Here is a 21,386-nt window from a genome sequence, read left to right on the forward strand (position 1 = left end):
GTGTTCAAGGCTTGGAATGGGTCGATCTGGAAAAGTTAGATCTGAGATTGATTTTTAATTTTTTGGATGGAGAAGATGAAGATGATGATAAATAAATGAACATTGATATGTTTTTGAGTTTTGAATTTTTTAAATTTATATTCTGGGTTTTTTTGTTCTTAATGGTGAAGATGATGATGAAGATCATTGAAGATGATGGAGAACATATGAAGATTCTGGTTTTGAATTTTGAAGGAGGAAGAGATGAAATGGAGGTTTTGATATGATTTTATTAGGAGAAGAAGTTAGGTTAGTGTTAGTTTTAGGATTTAGAAATTAAATTATGAGAGATTTGGGGATTAATTAAAAATTAATTATGTTATTTTTTATTTTATATAAAAAAAATTACACGTCAGCTCCAAAGTGACACCTAGGCACGGCTGCCGGAGCTATACCGGCGGCAAGGACGGTTTTCGTACAAACAATTGAGTTTGAGGATGGCGCTAGAAAGATTTTCCGGCGAGGGACGGAAATCAGATCTCGCTCAAAGTTCAGGGACGGAGAACATATTTAACCCAAAAATATATTAGTCATAATATTTTTCATTATTTATTTAATTATTAAAAAAATTCATTAAATGTATTAAAGAATAAAAGCATCATATATTTGTATTAAAATACATGAAGCCATATCAAAGAAGGGTGATGAAGATGTGGAAAGAAGAGATGAAGATAATATAATTCTGGGTTTTCTAATTTTTTATTAATTTTTTTCAAAAAACTGTTAAGTTTTTGGCTTAATCCTCATATTAGTCTCTGTCTTTGTGTCGCCGTCTGAACTAGGTCCCTGACCGGAAAAATTTGTGGATTAAATCCCTATCTTTAAAAAACGTACGGAGCCGGTCCTCGCCGGAGCTCGTGATGAAATGGCATGCTGACTGTGTAAATGAAGGTGACATGGCACTAAAAACAATTTAAATTAATTTACACTTAATATAATTAACTTAAAACCCAAACTTTTTTTTATAAAATAAAACCCAAAATAAATTAAATTAAATTAAGTTACACATCATAAACTTTCTTCTAAACCTAAACATCTCCATCTCCTCTACGCTCTACCTGCAGCCTAATTCCTTTCTCCCACCACCTTCATTTTTCCTCCTTCCTCCACACAACCGAACCACCCATCCCTTGCTCAGTTTTCAACAGATCTATAGCGGTAATTGAGAAGGAGGAATCACGAGAGGTAAAGAGATGAGGGAAGGGATTGTGAGAGGGAGAAGATTTCGACTGAGGGGGAAACCCAGATTCGAAACCCTTAGTCCTTGTTTTCTCTGTCTTCAATTCTTCTCCTGGATCTTCAACGGTGAAAGGTTGGTGCTCGTCGTTCGACGGCGGCGTAGCCTCCGAGGGTGATGTTGTTGAAGAGATGATCGTCCGTCATGGTTGGAGATGAGAGGAACAAGATAAGAAAATGGTGGAGTTTCAAGGGAAAATGGTGGAGTTAGCCGATGAGAAGGTCCATGGTGGATGGGCGCCATCGGTGGGAAGGGGTTACGGTGGAGTTTCAGGGGAAAACCCAGGCTTCCCCAGATCGTTTCTTCTTGCCCATTTTCCTTCATGGCTGTTGTTTGGCCCTTCTTATTCTCCTTTTTATTTTCTTTTTCGTTTTTGCTGTTTGTTTTACTGGTAGCCTGAGATGAGGTTGAGGGTTGAGGTTCACAGATCTGGTTGCAGGTAGGAGTGGGGTTGGGGTTTACAGATCTAGTTGCAGGTTGGGGTTCGATTTGGACGAAGGTGAACCCTAGAAATTCCCCTAATTGTTCTTTGCTTTTATTTTGCCTCTTTTTCTCCTTTCTCTGTCAATATCTCTTTCTCCCCCTTTTCATTCTGGTTCCAATTGCAAGTTTGTTATGGTGAAAGAGACTTAGTGGACTTGATGTTGGTGTGGTGGGACGTGGTATGAAAGGGAAGAAAATGATTGTTGGATTGTTGAGCTTGCTGAACGTGGGGTGGGTTTTTGGGTGGTGGTGGTTGGGTTTGTTGAAGCTGAAGATGAAAAGGTGAAGATGAAAGATGAAAGATGTGTTAATTTGGTTTCTGAGTTTTAATTGGATGATGAAGATGAATAGTTTAATTAAGTTTTCATTAATTAAACTTTTTTTTGTTAATTTTAATTGAAAAAAAATAAAAATAAAAAACTATTTTGCTGATGTGTAGATTTTTTATTTTCCACGTCAGCTTCATTAATACAGTCAGCGTGACATGTAACGCCCCAATTTCTCAACTGAGGAGTCACATTAATAACCTAACAAGTCTAAGGACTATTTCGTAATCATAAGAAAACACAATATATTTTTTTTTCCTTTTCGAAACAGCTGAACATAATTGAATATATAACATAGACTTTATTCAACAACTCATTCCCGACATAATAATAATAGTGTCTTACATCATCATGAACAAGTTTCCAAAATAAGTACGCTCACTTAGACAAGTGGCGAATATAAGGTTTAAACAACCGAGTTTTCAGAAGGAAAAAGAAACTCAGACATAGTCCACCAAAAAGGGAGAAGCAACTGCTTCATCCATCTCTACTCAACCGCCCACGGTCACGGTCTCCAACTTGAACAGCTAAGCTTCAGCGGAAGGCTCTCCATCGCCTAATAGTGTTAAGCGCCCAAACAACAAATAGCAAATAGAAAGGGTTAACTCCATACAACTACCATGTATAAAAGAGAAAATCATGCTATTCGAATTTAATTACCTAGCATGGTAAATAGCCTAGCAACCTAACTCATCTCATATATCAACATCTTAACATAGATTAACTCAGATAATAATAACCTCGACAATGTAACATCAAATAAGATATCAATAAAACAATGACTATAATTCAATAACATAGGGTCAGATGTTAGTTCCCTATAATGCAACTATATGCTACTACCAAAATGGATCGATCAGCAACGTCTCTCAAGACTGGACAATCTCGCGGGACCACACCCACCTCATTGTCACTTAACGCCACTCCGGACGGGACAATCGCGTGGGACCACACCCACATCATCGCCACTTTAGAACATCTCGAAAGATGGGACAATCCCGCGGGACCACACCCACCTCATTCTCACTTTATAACGCCTCGAAAGACGAGACAATCACGTGGGACCACACCCACTTCATCGCCACTTAAGGACCAAAGCCTATATGCCAAGTCAGTCAACAACAATCCTCAACCTCAGTAATCACTCAAACAACAGTCTCAAATCCAACATTCAAATCAAGGTAACCACATGTTATTCATAACCTCAACGAACATAAATCAATTCAATGCATACCAACTCAGTTCAATGACAGAAACCAGTAAACGGCCGAAGCCTCTCAGAAAACGGAGACACACGTCTCAATAAATCTACTCGGCTGAAGCCTTCAGAAAACATTTGGCACAAGCCTCAAAAACAGTCAACATAAGCAAGCATAATAATCATAATCCAATGCCAATCAATATAAACATCTTCATCTCAAATGCAGGCAGTGCGATAAAAGCAGGCAAGACTCAAAGACGCGCTAAAACCGAGTTACCCTTAACTTCGTGAGTAGAAGTTGGGCATGGAAGTTGTGAACCTAGAACTAGGAAACACAATCATCACCACAAGCCTCACTAGAAACAACACTATCTAATAACACTAATCAAAATCGTAAAGAAAGCTTTTAAAGCTTCAGAGTTCCTATTTACGCACAAATTGACAACGGAGACTTCGTTCGCTAAAACGAGCATAACTCGAGCTACAGAACTCGGAATGACACGAAACCAGCGCCAAAATTTCGACAATCGAAAGAGCTACGCAACGGCTCAGGTCATAGAGACTCAAAAATTATTTTTGAACACGGTACCCTAAGCAATAGGTTTCGGCCACTATGGAAAATAGGGTTTCCGAACTTTTTCTTCGATCTAAATCAATTCCTAGGTATTCTTAGGCGATATCTAGGCTAGGGAAACTCTCAGAAAAATTATCGGATCGAAAACTGTCGCAGGGGTATTTTTAGCTGAATTGAAGTTCGGCGGCGATTCGACGAGATTCGGCGAAATGTAATTCGCTAAACATGCTCAGGGGCACGCAGGGAATAAGTTTAGACACTAAAATCAAGTTATTTGGACAGTTTTACAAAAAGCTCAAAACTTGGAGCACAGAAAGACATAACAAAAAGCGACGGAATTTAAGATCAGAAGAAAGAAATAACATAAGTACCTCGAGACCTACGCGTAGCAACGAACAGAGCAACGATCAGGCAAGAACCGAAAAAAAACTCTTCCTCCTTTCTCCCTCAAGCTCACCCACGGCCAACAAAGAAAATGAAAATGATGGTGTGATTTTTTTTTGAGTTTTTGAAGTCCTATTTATAGGAAATTGAAAACGTGAGAAAATGATTATTTCGCGATTCTGATTTTTCCTACTGATTCCAACGTATTTTAGACACGATATTCTTCCCGCTGGATCTTCTAATTCTTCAAAGAAATATCAGTATGATTTTTTGTTTTCGAGGCTTGTTTTTAATGTTTACCGGCTTAAAATGCACTTTATGGTTTTGACCTCGGATGCAGAAACTTCCTTCTGAAGAAAGATTTGGAACGTCGATTAGAGTGGGCACACGCGGATGAAATCTTTATTTGAAGCTCCGAACAGAAAAAGTCTTCATCAACCGTTTATTCTAGGTTTCTTGAGCTATCAGGGTTTTGGTTTCGGCAAACCTCCGAGAACTAGAATCGGACGTTCGTACATCTCAGGGTTTCGTATCGAAACGCTTGTTATGGAAAGGAATAAGAGAAATTCTTATACTCCTCTTGAAGATTTTTGGAATTTATTCCTATAGTGTTCCAAGGGTTAAATTAATCTTTTTCTAAGGTTTTTGTCCTAGGCGTAAATGAATAATACTTGCGTCATAAGTTCCGTCGATTCGAATCTTGTCCTTAAACTTCTCGTGAAATATCTTCTCCATACGTTTATTCCCTTTAATAAACGTTTATCCAGTTTTCTTACTTCACGTTACGTCGAACTTATTCGTGAATCGGAAATTTCACTAATTTATTTTAAGCTTAAAAACTTGGGTCTTACATGACACTTCATCACTCGCCGGAGCTCCAAACTCCGGCGAGGACTGGCTCCATACGTTTTTCAAAGATAGGGATTTAATCCATAAATTTTTCTGGTCAGGGACCTGGTTCAGAGGGCGACACAAAGACAGAGACTAATATGAGGATTAAGCCTAAGTTTTTACACAGAATTGGATGGAAGACCAGAGTTGCTAATAAAGAACAACGTTGGAGTACTAAAATACAAGTAAATTTTGTTAGGGATCAAAATTGTGGGTAATGTAAAAGTGGGGGACCAAACGTCCAATTAAGCCTAATACAATTAAAAACCGAAAAAAATTATATTCTCAAAATTTATTCAACTACCTACGTTAATTGATAATATTTATAAACTTACAAATTGACTTAAATTTTGCATTAGTGAAGAATATCAAAAATTAAACTTGATTTAGAAAAAAAAATATTATCAATAAATAATTTAGATAAAATAGTTTGAATTTAAAAATGACACTATGAGGTATTTACTATTAAGGCTTAATTCCACTTTGGGCCCCTGATCTTTCAAAAATGAGCGATCGGGGCCGCCTGTGTTTAAACGTAGCGGTCAGGCACCCCAACGTTTCAAAAATGTGCGTTCCAAGCCCTTCTGTAAAGTGTCGTTTGTTTGACCAAACGGAGCCAGTGACGTCACTTAACAGAAGGGCTTGGAACGCACGTTTTTGAAACGTTGGGGTGCCTGACCGCTACGTTTAAAGATCAGGTGCCCAAAGTCGCTCCGTTTGGTCATCGCTCATTTTGGTCAAGTCACCGGGGGAGGGGGGCGATCGCTCATTTTTTAAAGATCAGGGGCCCAAAGTGGAATTAAAAATGAAAAAGAAACGCCACGTCACTGGCTCCGTTTGGTCAAACAAACGGTACTTAACAGAAGGGCTTGGAAGTTGGAACGCACGTTTTTTAAACATTGGGGTGCCTGACCGCTACGTTTAAACACAGGGGGGCCCGATCACATATTTTTGAAAGATCAGGGGCTCAAAATGGAATTAAGCCTACTATTAACTATAATGATGTGTGTCTTTTGTTTTGAAAGGATCTCTATATAATTTTTTGTTCTTATTATATATTAGTAAAAACGATTTTGAGGAAGCTTAATTGAGAAAAAAATTATGACCAAAGTTGAATAAATTTATGTTAATCTATTTAAGTTACATCTTATTATAGTTGTGAATCTTAAAATTACTTTATTATTCTCGGTTTTGACAAGTGTAAATCAGTTTGGGAAACTGTGATTATCCCTCCCAAAATATTATTAAGTGGTTTATGGTATCATTTAGTTAGTATAAATGATTTTTGTGTTATACTCACTTGAGAGAGCTTTGTTCTCAAGACATCTTTTATTCAAATAAATTTTCATTTTCTAAAAAAACTATAACGTATGTGTGTTTTATTTGAAGAAGCAACCTCATTATAATTTTATGATCATATTATATATCAGTAAAAGCGATTTTGAGCAAGGTTAACAGAGAAAAAATTTATGACCAAAGTTGAATAAATATAAATTTACTATATAATACTTAATCTATTTCATTCATATCTTATTATAGTTGAAAAGGATGAAATTATTTTATTTTTCTCGATTTTAACATGTGTAAACCTGTTTGGGAAATTGTGATTGTCCTTCCTAAAAAATGACTTTCTCGGTAAAAAGTACATAAATGGTAAAATAACTTTGTTGATGGCATTAAAAACTTATTGCTTAATTTTTTTCAAATGGACGGTATTGTTTTTCACATTATTAAATAAATAATTTTTTTAATTTTTAAAATGATTCAATGCTAATTATTAAACATTAATTATTGAAAGTATATTAATTATTTACAAAGAGAACTCCAATACTATTTATTGAAAAGTATTTTTTTTGAAATTATTGAAATGTTGAACACAACTATTTTTATTATTTATTTTAAAATAAAAACTATTTTAATATTAATGTAATAATTTAAACTAGGCTTAATTCCATTTTGGGCCCCTGATGTTTCATAAATGAGCGATCGGGGCCCCCCGTGTTTAAACGTAGCGGTCGGACACCCCAACGTTTCAAAAACGTGCGATCCAGCCCCTTCTGTTAAGCTCCGTTAGTTGACCAAACGGAGGCGATGACGTGGATTTTCATTTCCATTTTAACATTTTTTTTACCCAGAAATTTCCCCTCAATCCAGAAACACGATACCCCCAATTTTTTACCCTAATTTCATTCATCCTAACTTAGCAAGAGAGAAGAGACCATTTTCTTCATATTCAAAACCCAGCACTCATAATTCCCTTCATCTTCTTCCTCCTTTTTTTTTTTTGATAAGCCATGTATTTATATATAATAATAATTGACTACACAAGTTGTGTAAGTCGAAGAAAACATTACAAGAATAAAATGAGAAAAGATACAGAGTTAAAGAGATGAAGAAAAAGCCAAAGAAAGAATTGCTAAGGGGCCAAGAAAAACAGGGAAACACCAGAGAAGAAACAGAGTCTACGAGGAGAACAAACCAGAAAAAGCCGAGGCAATTATTCAACCAGTCAAGAGTAACCATCTCCCTTCAAGACACTAGCATGCACCCAAATCAACGCCCAACGACGAAGCACTCAACACCAGCAAATAATTCAAGAACACAATATCACTCAATACATCTTCTTCCTCCTTCTCCTCCTCCTCATTCCATTCCCTCCCAACAACACCATCACCAACGAAAACCCCCACAACACCGTCACCGCCAACCCCACTCACCCAACACCGCCACCAGCTCCTCTAACCCCCACCCCCACCCCCTTACACCACCACTGCCAACTCCCCAAAACCCAATCTTCTGCCCACCCCAAAAAACTTTTCTGAAAATCCCCCAAACCCACCTCTCACACAAAGATTCGAGTTATCACACCCAAGGAGATGAAGCAGAGGTGACGGAGGGATGGATCTAGAACTCGCGGTAGAGGCAAAGAAGATCACGAAGGAGGAAGGGAGATCTACGGTGAGAAGGCCCACGACCATAGTGACGGGTTTGGTGGAGGCGCGACACCCCTACCGTGGCAGCGTGGTCGAAGCTCGGTGGTCACGGCAAGCGAGGTGGAACAATTTGTCATGGCGGTGGCGGTTATTGATGGCTTCTGGTTCTGTGTTCATGCCTGAAGGAGAATTATGGGTTCAATTTGGGGAAAAATTTGGGGGAAGGGTTAATGAATGGGGGGGAGGGAATTATTATTGTAATTTATTTTTTTAATCAGACTTAATTAAATCCACGTCATCGCCTCCGTTTGGTCAAACTAACGGAACTTAACAAAAGGGGCTGGATCGCACGTTTTTGAAACGTTGGGGTGCCTGACCGCTACGTTTAAACACGGGGGGCCCCGATCGCTCATTTCTAAAACATCAGGGGCCCAAAATGGAATTAAGCCTTTAAACTATAATCATTGTTATTTAATGTTAAAAATGTTGTAAGCAAACACGTGCAACGCACTAGTATAATATCTAGTTTTTTTTTTATTTTTCAGTTTGAGGATCAATTTTGCTTTGTGGGGAATAAACTCCAAGGAATGTTGTGGGGAATAAAGCTGATTGGATTTCATTAGGGATAACAATGGGTAGGGTTTGGGTAGGGTACTATAGTACCCATCCCCATACCCGCGTTTTCAAAAAGTACATGTACTCGTCCCCATACCTGCATGGGTAGTAACCTGAATGTCCGTCCCCGTACTCTTTGGGTACCTATTTGCATGTACTCGTACCCGCTACCTGCAATTTAGTTAGCAAAAATTTAACTTTCTCCAATAGAAAATAAAAATATAACTTATTATAAAATAAGAAGTAAAATCATTTGAACAAGTATAAATTTTACAAAAAGAATATTGAAGCTTTAAATTTATAAATTTAGATTATTAATAAACTTCTAAATTTTTCGGTTAATAATTTATTTTAAAAATAAGTGAGAATAATGATGAACCATATATATAATATTAAGACTTTACTTACATATTTTTTAAAAGAAATTAGGAAGTTATACTTTATATTTATTAAAATATACTACCAATTATGTGTATGTATATGTATAATATGTGTGTCCGAGAGTATGGGGCGGGTTGGGTACTATAGTATCCATACCCGCACCCATACCCATTAATTTTTGCAGGTATTTACCCATGTCCAACCTCATACCCATCTAGTGAGTTTTACCCTACCCATTATGGGTAATTTTTGCAGGTACCTAATGGGTCTTGAATCCATTATCATCCCTAAATTTCATGTTTATTGTGATAATTCAGCAGCTGATTGGATTTCATGTTCATTTAGATGAATTAATGGAGTCTTGCTCTACATAACTGAAAAGTTATAGCAGCCTTAATGCATCAAAAGTTGGATCCAATGATTGCGGACATGTTGATTGTTTGGGATGTCGGGTCAAAACATTGGAAAGTTGCTGAACTCTTTTGGTGTCACTGTTACCGTGTCGGGCTAAATTAGTTGCCTTTGAGTGCTTCTACCCTTGAATCTGATAGAGTAAGTGTAGCTGGTGCTATATAATGCAAGAGGTAAGTTGATCAATTGTGTGTTCTCATCCCCCTTCTTAGCCATCTTTGTTTAAATTGATTCAGACTAGAATTTTCTAACCTAATTTTTTTCAATTTGATCGCAGGAGAGCTTGAAGGATGTTTGGATCGTTTGCGATTTCAGGCACCTCTTATTACCAAAGATTACATTTTATTGTATTTAATGAATTTGAGAGGAAGGGAGAAGAACAAGCTCTACAAGAAAAAATCAGAAATTTTTACTAACATGAGTTTAACTTATTTGAAGAAATTCTAAAAGTGAAACTAGAAAAAATGAAAAAAAAAAATATTTCACTTGGCATCCACCACATACTAGTAAATGCAGTGTTTAAATAAGTTTTTGGAAATGTTTGATGTATACAACACAATTTCACTTATTTATTTCATTTTTCTCTTCATATATTATTACACAGTTGATTTATACACGATTAACTTATTTATAATTAAAAAATTACAACATAAAATTTCGTGCAGCGCACGGGTTATCGCACTAGTTTATTGAAAATAATTTCTTAACTAATCCATTTTACATAATGAAATTAAACCAGTTTGGATATCCATTTGCACATTTAATTTGGCTCTTATAATAACGTTCATTTCTTATTATAAGAGCCAAATTAAATGTGCAAATTGGTTCTTTATATAAGAACTAACTTGAAATATTTATTTTAACAAGAATACTCTTATTTAATTAAGTTTTCTTTCATTTTGGTCTCAAAATATTAATAATAGAAATTAAGAAATAATAGAAATTATGAAATATGGGTTATGAGGAGTGACAGATCCAAAAATTGTAAGTTGTGGGGAGTAATATACACACATAAATATATTACTTGAAAAATATAGAAAATATAACATATTTGTAACTTGTTCAATTTTTAGTTGTTTTAATGTATTAATTTATTCACACATCACGTTCTCTTGCATTTTATTTTCACTCATTTTCTTTTTGGACCTCCCTTTTCTTTTTCTATAACATTATCTATTATATGTTTCATTTCTATTTTTTCTCTTTCTATCTTTTACAAATGTGGTATAGGAGTTTGAATGAATATTTATCTTTTGGCTTAATTCCACTTTGGCCCCTGATCTTTCACAAATGAGCGATCGGGGCCCCCCGTGTTTAAACGTAGCGGTCAGACACCCAAACGTTTCAAAAAAGTGTGATCGGGGCCCTTCTGTTATGTTCCGTTAGTTTGACCAAACGGAGCAGTGATGTGGATTTTTTTTTTCATTTTAAGATTAAATTTTTCACCTTAAAATTCCCCCTAATTCACAAACACGCTTCCCCCCAATTTTTTACCCTAATTTCACCCTAATTTAGCAAGAGAAAGAGAAGAGGAGAAGAGGGTGGGTCGCCGGAAATCGCCTCCGGCGACGGCGCACGGCGGAGGTCGTCGGAATCGGAAATTTCTTTGTGGGTTTTGTTGCGGACGAGGAGAGGAGCACAGCGGTGGTGTTGGTTTGTCGAGATCGTGAGCGGTTCGCCGTAGATCGGGCTTTGAAGGCGGCGGTCCTAGGTTTTCATGGTGGTGATGGCTTCCACGTGGTGGCCATGGTGGCTGCCCTTTAGGTTCGCGCAATGAGGAGGAGGAGGTGATGGTGTGACCGGCGGTGGCTCTCATGGAAGAAGAAGAAGAAGAAGAAGAAGAGGAGGAGGAGGAGGAGGAGGAGGAGGAGGCCTAGTGATGGTGGTGTGGCCAGCGGCGAGCTCGCGTGAGGAAGCTCGCGGTGGTGGTGGCTTGGCCGAAGAGCAGTGGCGGCGACCATGAAGAAGAAGATGAAGTGAGAAAAATGGAGAAGAATGGAGAAGAAAGTGAGAAAGGGAGAGATGTCGAGAGATTGAGAGAGAATTTGGGGGGGGGGGAATTTTTGGGTAAAAAAATAATATTAAAATGAAAAAGAAAATCTACGTCACTAGTTCCGTTAGTCAAACTAACGACACTTAACAAAAGGGCTTGAGACGCACGTTTTTGAAACGTTGGGGTGTCTGACCGCTACGTTTAAACACGGGGGGCCCCGATCGCTCATTTGTGAAAGATCAGGGGCCCAAAGTGGAATTAAGCCTTATCTTTTTTATGTTAATTTAATAACTTATACTCATTAAGTTAGGAACCGTGTACCAAAAAGAACAAGGGTTTGGAACTGAAAAGTATAGTGAAACATTTGATTAGGATATGTAATTCGAGAAAAGGTACCTACCAAATTAATCTGGATTATCATCAAGTATGCATTTAGATACCATACAATTCAAGAGACAACAAATTTAGAATGAATGACGGGGGATGATATTGGATGAAAAAAAAAAAAAGAGAAGAGGGCTAAGGTTATGGACATTACATTGTGTTATACCGTTAGAGAAGAATATGAGTGATTTAATTTATTGATACTACCGATTGGAAATTAAAGAAAACAAAAGACTGTATTACCTAGTGGATATGATAATGGGGGCATTTTATATAGTGTGGGGGCAATATTACATTACTACCCAAATATTATACCATACTATTAGGCTACTTTTTACTACGTTGTTCTTGTCTTGAACAAGCCAATCAACCTCAATCCTAGGAAATGATTTCAGGTGAAGCTCACCCCTCTTGTTCTCATCTTAAGGGAAGGCCCATCCGGGCAATTGCCCTATTACCCTTAATTTGCATCCATGGCTAGTTATGAGTAATTTTGAAAAGTTGATGTAAATTAAAAACAAATTAAATATTATTAACTACATTAACTATATTTATTAAGAGAAGCGAAATAGTAATTTAATTTAGATCAAAAACAAAAAAAAATTTAATTTAGTTCATATAGAAAAAAATGGAGGGAGTAAATAGCCTACCTGATAAGGCTATCAAACTTTCATGAAGACCGGGTCACCAAACCTTAAAAAAACCTATGATTACAAGTAACAGGTTTAAGTGGGTCATGATTATTTTTGGAAAATTCAACCTATTTTTATCCTTATCTATACAACACGAGACGGCGGCGTCTATGGTGTCACCCTAAAAAAGGGATGCACCGGTGTCCCCAATAAAAAAAACTTTCATAAAAAGGGGAACATTGTATGTATACGAATTTTAGACCATAGATATATTAATTAAATATTTTAACGGTTTAGATTAAAGCTGTAGTTTTACCAAATTGCCCTGCCATTTATTAAAAAAAATCCCTCTTCTAATCTTCTTCCTGGTTTTGAGGCACCCAACAACGCTCCCAAAACGCCGCTTTCCACCTGTTCTAGCGCCGGCCACCCAACAACTCCTCGCCGTCAAACGTCGCTGATCAGCACTCATCGGAGTTCGAGACGAGCAAAATCCTGAAGCGTCCCGGTCGCCGTCGAAGTTCGAGACGAGCAAAATCCGGAGGCGAAGGAGGCACTTGAGGGTGAAATTGAAGTTTGAGAGAGAAGAGTGTGAGTTGCGAAGTGAAGCGGAAATGGAAAGATGGAGTGAGCACAAAGCAGATTTTGTTTCACCCAAATCCCAGCCCACATCAAGTGCCTCCTTCGCCGTCGCCGCTCCACTCAGACGCCATTCGCCACCGACTTAAGATTCTTGACGGCCGTTGTGGTGTCCCTCATCGACTGCTACATGCACAGAGCCACCGCGTTCTGCTCTGCACTGGAATCGCCGGTGTGCTACATGCACGGAGCACCGGTTCTTTCCTTCCTCTTCCTCAGCAATTAATCCAGATTCGTGCTTCATTTTTTGGTTCATGATTTCCTCTATATCTTGCCTTATTATGTTATGTTCAGATCTAGAAGTACAAGATCTGTTTATCCAGATCTGTTTTTGGATGGTTCAATTTTCATCTTAGGTGCCATTCGGATCTGTTCAATGATTGGGTTCTATTTTATTTTAGTTGATTTTCATTGTTCAATGATGTCTGGATGTCTGGGTTCTAGTTCAATGACTGGGTTATATTTTTGTCAAAACCAGGAAGAAGATTAGAAGAGGATTTTTTAACTGGCTGGATTTATTTCAGTTGATTTTCATTGTTCAATGATTTCTGGGTTCTAGTTCAATGTCTGGGTTCTAGTTCAACTCTTCTATGTAGTTCAGTTAAATTATATTGTTGGTTTTAATTTTTCACCCACTAAATGTTATTATAAGATAAATTGGTAATCTAGCTTATAAATTACAGGGGACACCGGTGCATCCTTTTTTTGGGTGACACCATAGACGCCACCGCACGAGACCCTCGTTTCTTTTATAAAATGTTATTCACTAAAATTATAATAGTGTGCAGGCTTCTATCATCTGAGTCATTAATACAATTAGTCAATGTTCAATACTACTACTAGTACGTTTATCAAAAAAAAAACTACTACTAGTACTGTATGAGAAAAAAATATACTCTCACTCCGTTGGCTTTTAAAAATCAAATGATACGAGAAAAAATTTGATGTACCGGCGGTGTAAGGTTTTTTTACACCGTCAACCAATCAGATTTCAAGAATGTGAGAAAATCTCTCTTTTCATTTAATTTTTTTAATTGACATGTCACATCCTTAAAATCTGATTGGTTGACGGTGCATCAAAATTAAACTCTTTAAAAATCAAATGATGGGTGAAGGTTGGTTTTTTAAAAGAATCAATTAAATTTTATGGTGTATTTCTTCCGTTCCGTATACTAAGTTGTTTTTTGTGAAAAAGATTTATTCCTAAATCTAAGTCATTTTTTAAAATCTAGGAAACATTAATTTTTTTTTCCAAATTCATCGTCATGTTTAATAGGAAAGAGATAGTGAGATTTTAGAATATAAACTAATTTAAATTCATATGAAATTAAATAAGGGTAAACTAGAAAAATTGATAATTTTCCTTATAAATTTATTGATAGTAACTACCTTTTTTAATATAAGTGAATTAGGTATAAGGTGCTACTCTGAGCTTTCTTTTTTCTTTTCCTACTTGTATTAGGTTGAAGTATCCCTTATGCTTCTATCCAATATATATTTCAAATGACTCATAAAACAAATGTAAAATGACTTATTGCTCAACAATAATTGTCTTTATTATATTGAAGTTGAGTAATGCACGAAATCAAGAGAACGATAGTTGTAATTAATTAACATCTCTTAAATGTCCAAACGACAAAAATGTTTTTGTTTCTTCACCGGCTCTGTCATTATGAACTAAAAAAATATGGTTCATAAATTAATGAGTTCTATGCAATTTAATTGTAGCACATAAAAAATATATTGTAAATTAGATAAAAATATTCAGTTATTCTGGTAGGGGGAATGCAACATACTTCTAATGTGGAATCGGGATAATTAGGACAGAAATATAAATTGGGTCGAGCTATTCTTTGGTGTTAATATACTTATATAATGTTACGTTATAAAAACATGGTTCATGATTGGTCAGTTTTTAATATGATTCACGTATAATTGGCCTTCTTCACATTTTGCACATGGAGGAGTACGTGATTTTTTGTCAATGGAGTGGGTACTAAAGATAGTAATAAATTATTCTATAACGTTTTGAGTCTATGATCGATGATCTCTATAAATACTTGGCAAATTTGCTTGGCTTCCTCACAACAATCACAAGCTTCTATAAGCCCATAACCATTTTCAAAGTAGTGAAGCAAAAATGCCGCTTAATATTTTTGGAGGGCAAAAGATAAAAGGCACAGTGGTGCTGATGCAAAAGAATGTGTTGGACATAAACAGCATAATTAGTGCAGAGAAGATTGCTGATGGAATCTTCGACGGAGTTACATCAATATTTGATACTCTTACTTCCTTCTTGGGCAGATCAATCTCCCTCCAGTTAATCAGTGCTACCCAAGCTGATTGTAAGTTCTTTAATTTCACTTACGCATGCACACCTATATATATAAATAATTTGCCCTAATCTTCTTTTAAGTTTTCAAACAAGATATCAGATTTGGCTGATTATGGTGGACCATGTTAAAAACTCATCCATTCGAACTATGTTTTTACAACTAACATTTAGTATATGTACAATATGTTATTTATAATATGTTCATGTACTAAAAAAGAACCATTAAGTTTTGGTTGATTGAAATATACAATAGGCTTTTTGATCTGACAAAAAAATATGTCCATATGAAGGGATCCAAACTCTCTCTCATTTTCAGTCAATCAATAATTTTTTTGACAAATCAACTAAAAATCAGCATATAAGTTTGTAACTACCTCACTCATGATTTTTTAGTTGGCATGACAAAATTTCATCCGTGAAACAGGAAATCGAAACATCATTTTGAAAATAGAAGATTTTGATCTCATATGAAGCATAGTTCTTCTTCACCTATCCACCTATAAAACTTAACTTGAAAAACTTTTCCATGCACACCCTTATATGATTGTTTCAATCTCTAAAGGGGGGGCGAAAAATTAATTGTCATTGATTGAAAAGGGTACAAAAAATTAAAGGGGGGCGAAAAATTATGGGGAGGCGAAAATAACATTTTAATACAATTTTAAGAAGGGAAAATTTGCTCTTGGGGATGATGACAACCCCATTTTACCACTACCTTGCTAGATCAGCCCTGCTCGCATCTTTGATCATGTTCACTGAAGATGAAAAATAAGTACTCATTAGTCATTACTCAATCTAATCAACTAAGCTTTTCATCTTAAGAGGTAGATCATGCTCAATTTCAAATCTGTCAAAATTCAAAGTGTACTCTTTAATTAATTTTTTTTATGAATAAGGAAGTATCTCCTTTCCCCTGCAATTGAACCTGTTAGAAACTGCATTTTGGCACTAGATTACGCTTTCATAATTTGATTAATTCATGAAATATATATCTGCAGCAAGCGGGAAAGGAAAGCTCGGAAATGCAGCTTATGTAGATGCTATAATCAACAATTTGCCAACCTTGGGAGCAAGCCAAAATGCATGCAGTGTTTCTTTTGATTATGACAGTAGCTTTGGAATTCCTGGAGCATTTTACATCAAAAACTATATGTCAACTGAGTTCCTCCTTGTCAGTGTGACTCTTGAAGATATTCCAAACCATGGAACTATCCACTTTGTTTGCAACTCTTGGATTTACAACGCTAAAAATTATACAAGTGATCGCATTTTCTTCGCCAATGATGTAAGCAATCTAATTACCAAATAGTCTATTTAATTTTTTAGCATGCTTGGATCAACTTTTCTTTCATCCGAATCAATTCTGAAATTCAGAAGCTACTTACGTAACCTTATCCCCAAAATTGATTCTAACTTCCTGTCAATAACAAATACATTCATATATTGCAGACATATCTGCCAAGTAAAACACCAGCTCCACTAGTGTACTACAGACAACAAGAGCTGAAGACTTTAAGAGGAGATGGAACTGGGGAACGCCAGGAATGGGACAGGATCTATGATTATGATGTCTACAATGATTTGGGCGAACCTGACAAGAGTGCTAGTTTAGCTCGTCCAGTTCTTGGAGGATCTAGCACCTTTCCTTACCCTCGTAGGGGAAGAACAGGCAGAAAACCAACAGCCACAGGTTATAATTGTCTTTTTAATAAACTTTTGTATACACCAGTGCGCTGACACATATTTGTTCTAACTTAAGCAGATGTCTCTGTCTAAAGTAGCTTCGAATGTAACTGTGTTAAAGAGTAATGATATATACACACCTCATTTTTTAAACACTTCATTTCCACCTCTTTTTATTTGTATCTCTCTCATCTCATCATGTATCACATCTCATATTTTCTCTTTCTTACTTTTTCTTTTCTTCCTATCTCTCTCACCATTCCACCTCTCCACCTCAAAAGAGAGGTGTGGATGAAACATTATCCGGTGTTAAATACTTGATTGGCTGTTTTTCTGTCTATAAAGGTCCCAGCTTGCCTCAACAAAAGATACTTGCTGTTTTAAAACAAAACAAAATTGGATGAATGATGCACAATATATATTGCTTAAAAATTATGGATTGTTTTTAATTTCATGGCAATTTTTCATGACTATAAGTAAGCAATTTGTTGTTGGTTACATTTTTTATTTTGATATCTTAACAGATCCTCAAACTGAGAGCAGAAGCAGCAGTTTCTACATTCCAAGAGATGAAGCTTTTGGTCATTTGAAATCCTCAGACTTTCTGACTTATGGACTGAAGTCTATTTCTCAAGATGTGATTCCTGCACTACAATCAGTTTTTGATATAAACTTCACACCAAACGAGTTTGATAGCTTCGGTGATGTGTATGATTTATACGAAGGAGGAATTCAGCTGCCTACAGATATACTGAGTAAAATTAGTCCTTTACCAGTGTTAAAGGAAGTCTTCAGAACTGATGGTGAACAATTCCTCAAGTTTCCACCTCCTAAAGTTATTCAAGGTACACTACCTTTATTAAAACAACCACTTTCTTCAAAATCGGTACTTGCAAGTAAAAATGTAAAAACTCTTTTACATTTAGCAGCATGAAAGAAAGGATATTTTGACAGTGGTTATTTCATATAATATTTTGAACAGTGACTAAGTCAGATTGGAATACTGATGAAGAATTTGCAAGAGAGATCATTGCTGGTGTAAATCCTTGTTTAGTTCACATCCTTCAAGTAAGCTCAACATTTCATTGTATACTAATATATTAGTTTAAATTTTCTATCAACAACATTGATCCACTTAATGGACTAACGGTGAACCATTGTTAAAATTCCTCATAATTTTCAAAAAATAACTGCAGGAGTTTCCTCCAAAAAGTAAGCTAGACAGTGGAGTCTATGGGGATCATACAAGCACAATTACCAAAGAACAAATAGAGCTTAACTTAGATGGGCTCACTACAGATCAGGTAAAGATAAATTTTTGTTTCCCATGAAAAAACTTAGGTGTTTTTATGGTAAATTATGCTATTGCTTTGTTGTCATAGTCCCTTCATTAATGTTGATATTATTCTAACAAAGTTAAATTTTGTTGGGTAGGCTATCCAGAACAAGAAATTGTTCCTGCTAGATCACCACGACACGATAATTCCATATCTAAGGCAGATAAACTCAACAACCACAAAAGCTTATGCTTCCAGAACCATCCTTTTCTTGAAAAGTGATGGAACTTTAAAGCCAGTGGCCATTGAGTTAAGTTTGCCAAATCCTCAAGGAGATCAATATGGTGTTGTTAGCAATGTCTACTTGCCTGCAGCTGAAGGTGTTGAAAGTTCTATATGGCTACTGGCAAAGGCTTATGTTATTGTGAATGACTCTTGCTTTCATCAACTTGTCAGCCACTGGTATTCAATGAAATTCCAATAAATTTAGTTTTAAATTTTTATGCATATATGAATTCGTTGTTAATTAATATCTTTCCATGGATTTCAGGTTAAATACTCATGCAGTTGTTGAACCATTTGTCATTGCAACAAACAGGCAGCTTAGTGTTATTCATCCTATTTACAAGCTTCTATTTCCTCACTACCGTGATACCATGAATATAAATGCACTTGCAAGGTCAGCGTTAGTCAATGCAGAAGGTATCATTGAAAAAACATTCTTGTGGGGAAAATATGCCATGGAAATGTCTTCTGTAGTTTACAAGGATTGGGTTTTTACGGACCAAGCACTGCCCGCTGATCTCATCAAGAGGTAGTAATCCTTACAAATATCATAATTCTAATTACATTTAGTTGATAAATAATACATGAAAGGTTTAAAAACAAAAGGCATCGCCAAGCGCGAAGATTAACTATTACAGAGTTGTTCTAACTTAAGCAGATGTCTCGAATTCGAGTATCTGTGAATGCAGTTGCGTTATACTTGTGGTTTTTACAAAAAGAAAAGGCATAAATTTGATGTTCATTATTTTTGTCCAGAGGAATAGCAGTTGAGGATTTCTCTGCCCCCCATGGCCTTCGCCTTGTGATAGAGGACTACCCTTATGCAGTTGATGGACTAGACATTTGGGCTGCTATTAAGACATGGGTGCAAGAGTATGTCTACTTATACTACCCCTCAGATGATGCAATTCAGCAAGACTCTGAACTCCAAGCTTGGTGGAAAGAACTTGTAGAGGTTGGTCATGGTGACAAGAAAAATGAGCCATGGTGGCCTAAAATGCAAACTCGTGCCGAGTTGATTGAATCAAGCACCACCCTCATTTGGACTGCTTCAGCCCTTCATGCAGCTGTTAATTTTGGACAATACCCATATGGAGGTCTCATCTTAAACCGTCCAACTCTTAGCCGGCGATTCATGCCGGAGAAAGGTACTGCCGAGTATGATGAGCTGGTAACAAATACTCAGAAGGCTTACTTGAGGACAATTACACCAAAGCTTCAAACTCTCATTGATCTTTCAGTCATTGAAATATTGTCAAGGCATGCTTCTGATGAGTACTACCTTGGGCAAAGAGACAGTGCTGAGTATTGGACTTCTGATGCAAATGCCATAGCAGCCTTCAAGAAGTTTGGAACAACGCTGGCTGAGATTGAGGCACAACTCACAGTGAGGAACAACAATGAGACGTTGAGGAACCGAGTTGGGCCAGTGAGCATGCCTTACACTCTGCTCTATCCTACAAGTGAGGAGGGACTTACTTTCAGGGGAATCCCCAATAGTGTCTCCATCTAAAAGGGTGTACAGTGCAGATGGTTTATAAATAATTGTGGTTGTGGCTTTGAAATAATTCATGTGAGATAGGGAATTTCAATTCCTCTGTCCACTTATGTATAATTAAGTATATTGCGTTTGATTGCTTAAATGTTGCTTAAATGTTAATTTGACAATAAGAAAAGCTTGGATTGTTGGTACATTGCTAGTTTCAAAATCTTCTACTTCATTCTAGATTTTTGGTTTATAAGAACAAATTATGGATTTAAGTTGGTATCATAGGTTTTAAAAATTATTTAATAACGGAAGTTGAATACTAAAACTAAACACTCACTTGCAATATCATGTTGCAATATTTTCAATAAAAATTTATTGATGGATTTGGATATCCATATGTTAAAAATTCATTAATGAATCACGGTTGGGTTGATTTTCTTAAAACAAGTTTAATGTATCATAAATGGGCTAATAAATCATTTTTTATCTATCTGTTACAATCCGATACAAAATTTATCCAAGTCATCCATTTGTCACTCCAAGCTAAATGAGAATTAACTATCAAGACAATGAAGATGAGTAGGTTTATTAGGAAAAAAACACGTAAAGATAGCTTGTGTGTGTGCTAGCACCGCTGCCTCTACCACTCAATTATCACGTCTACTATACAGTTCACTAAACTGCTCTCATTGCCACTTGGCAGTTGGCACCCTCTATCTTTGTCAGGCATGCTCTATCACTAACACTCCTCACCACCGAGGGGTATCATCCACCACCTCCTGACACCCTCCACCAGTTGTTGTGAAAGCTCACAGATGAAGATGATGGTGGTAGGGGATGCCGATCAGCGGCAATGATGTTGGAAGTTGCTAGGCAATGATAATAGCAGAGTGTTTGGTGGTGGCGACAATATAAGGTATCTGGTAGTACCGCATTTGGGTACCAAATAGGAACGGTAGTGGAGGATGTAAGGTAATGATGGTGATAGAGGGTTGTAAAGGTCTTCGTCTTGGATGGCGGGATTGGCGGCGATAGTGGTAGTGGTAGAAGTGAAAGGTGTTGGGTTGTGGCAGCAATGTACGTGGAGGTGTTGGGTTGCGATAGCGGTGGATGGTGGGAGAAGATGATGAGATAAAATCGTCCTCCATTTGGGTAGGTCTCTCAAATACAAGTGAACATCAATGCATGAGACGA

The 21,386-nt window shown here is 36.6% G+C and overlaps 1 protein-coding gene across 1 annotated transcript; it reads left to right on the forward strand.

The window, feature by feature from the left end:
* The first annotated feature begins 15,190 nt into the window (after positions 1-15,190).
* On the forward strand, positions 15,191-20,395 carry LOC130746519 (seed linoleate 9S-lipoxygenase-3-like). The gene is made up of 9 exons (XM_057599160.1): positions 15,191-15,468; positions 16,457-16,743; positions 16,908-17,148; positions 17,666-17,986; positions 18,124-18,209; positions 18,338-18,445; positions 18,576-18,880; positions 18,969-19,232; positions 19,460-20,395. Exons 1-9 carry the CDS (start codon positions 15,264-15,266, stop codon positions 20,214-20,216), a joined length of 2,574 nt encoding a protein of 857 aa, XP_057455143.1. The 5' UTR covers positions 15,191-15,263; the 3' UTR covers positions 20,217-20,395.
* Positions 20,396-21,386: the final 991 nt, after the last annotated feature.

This window comes from Lotus japonicus, chromosome 3 (assembly GCF_012489685.1).
Source record: "Lotus japonicus ecotype B-129 chromosome 3, LjGifu_v1.2".
Lineage (NCBI taxonomy): Eukaryota > Viridiplantae > Streptophyta > Magnoliopsida > Fabales > Fabaceae > Lotus > Lotus japonicus.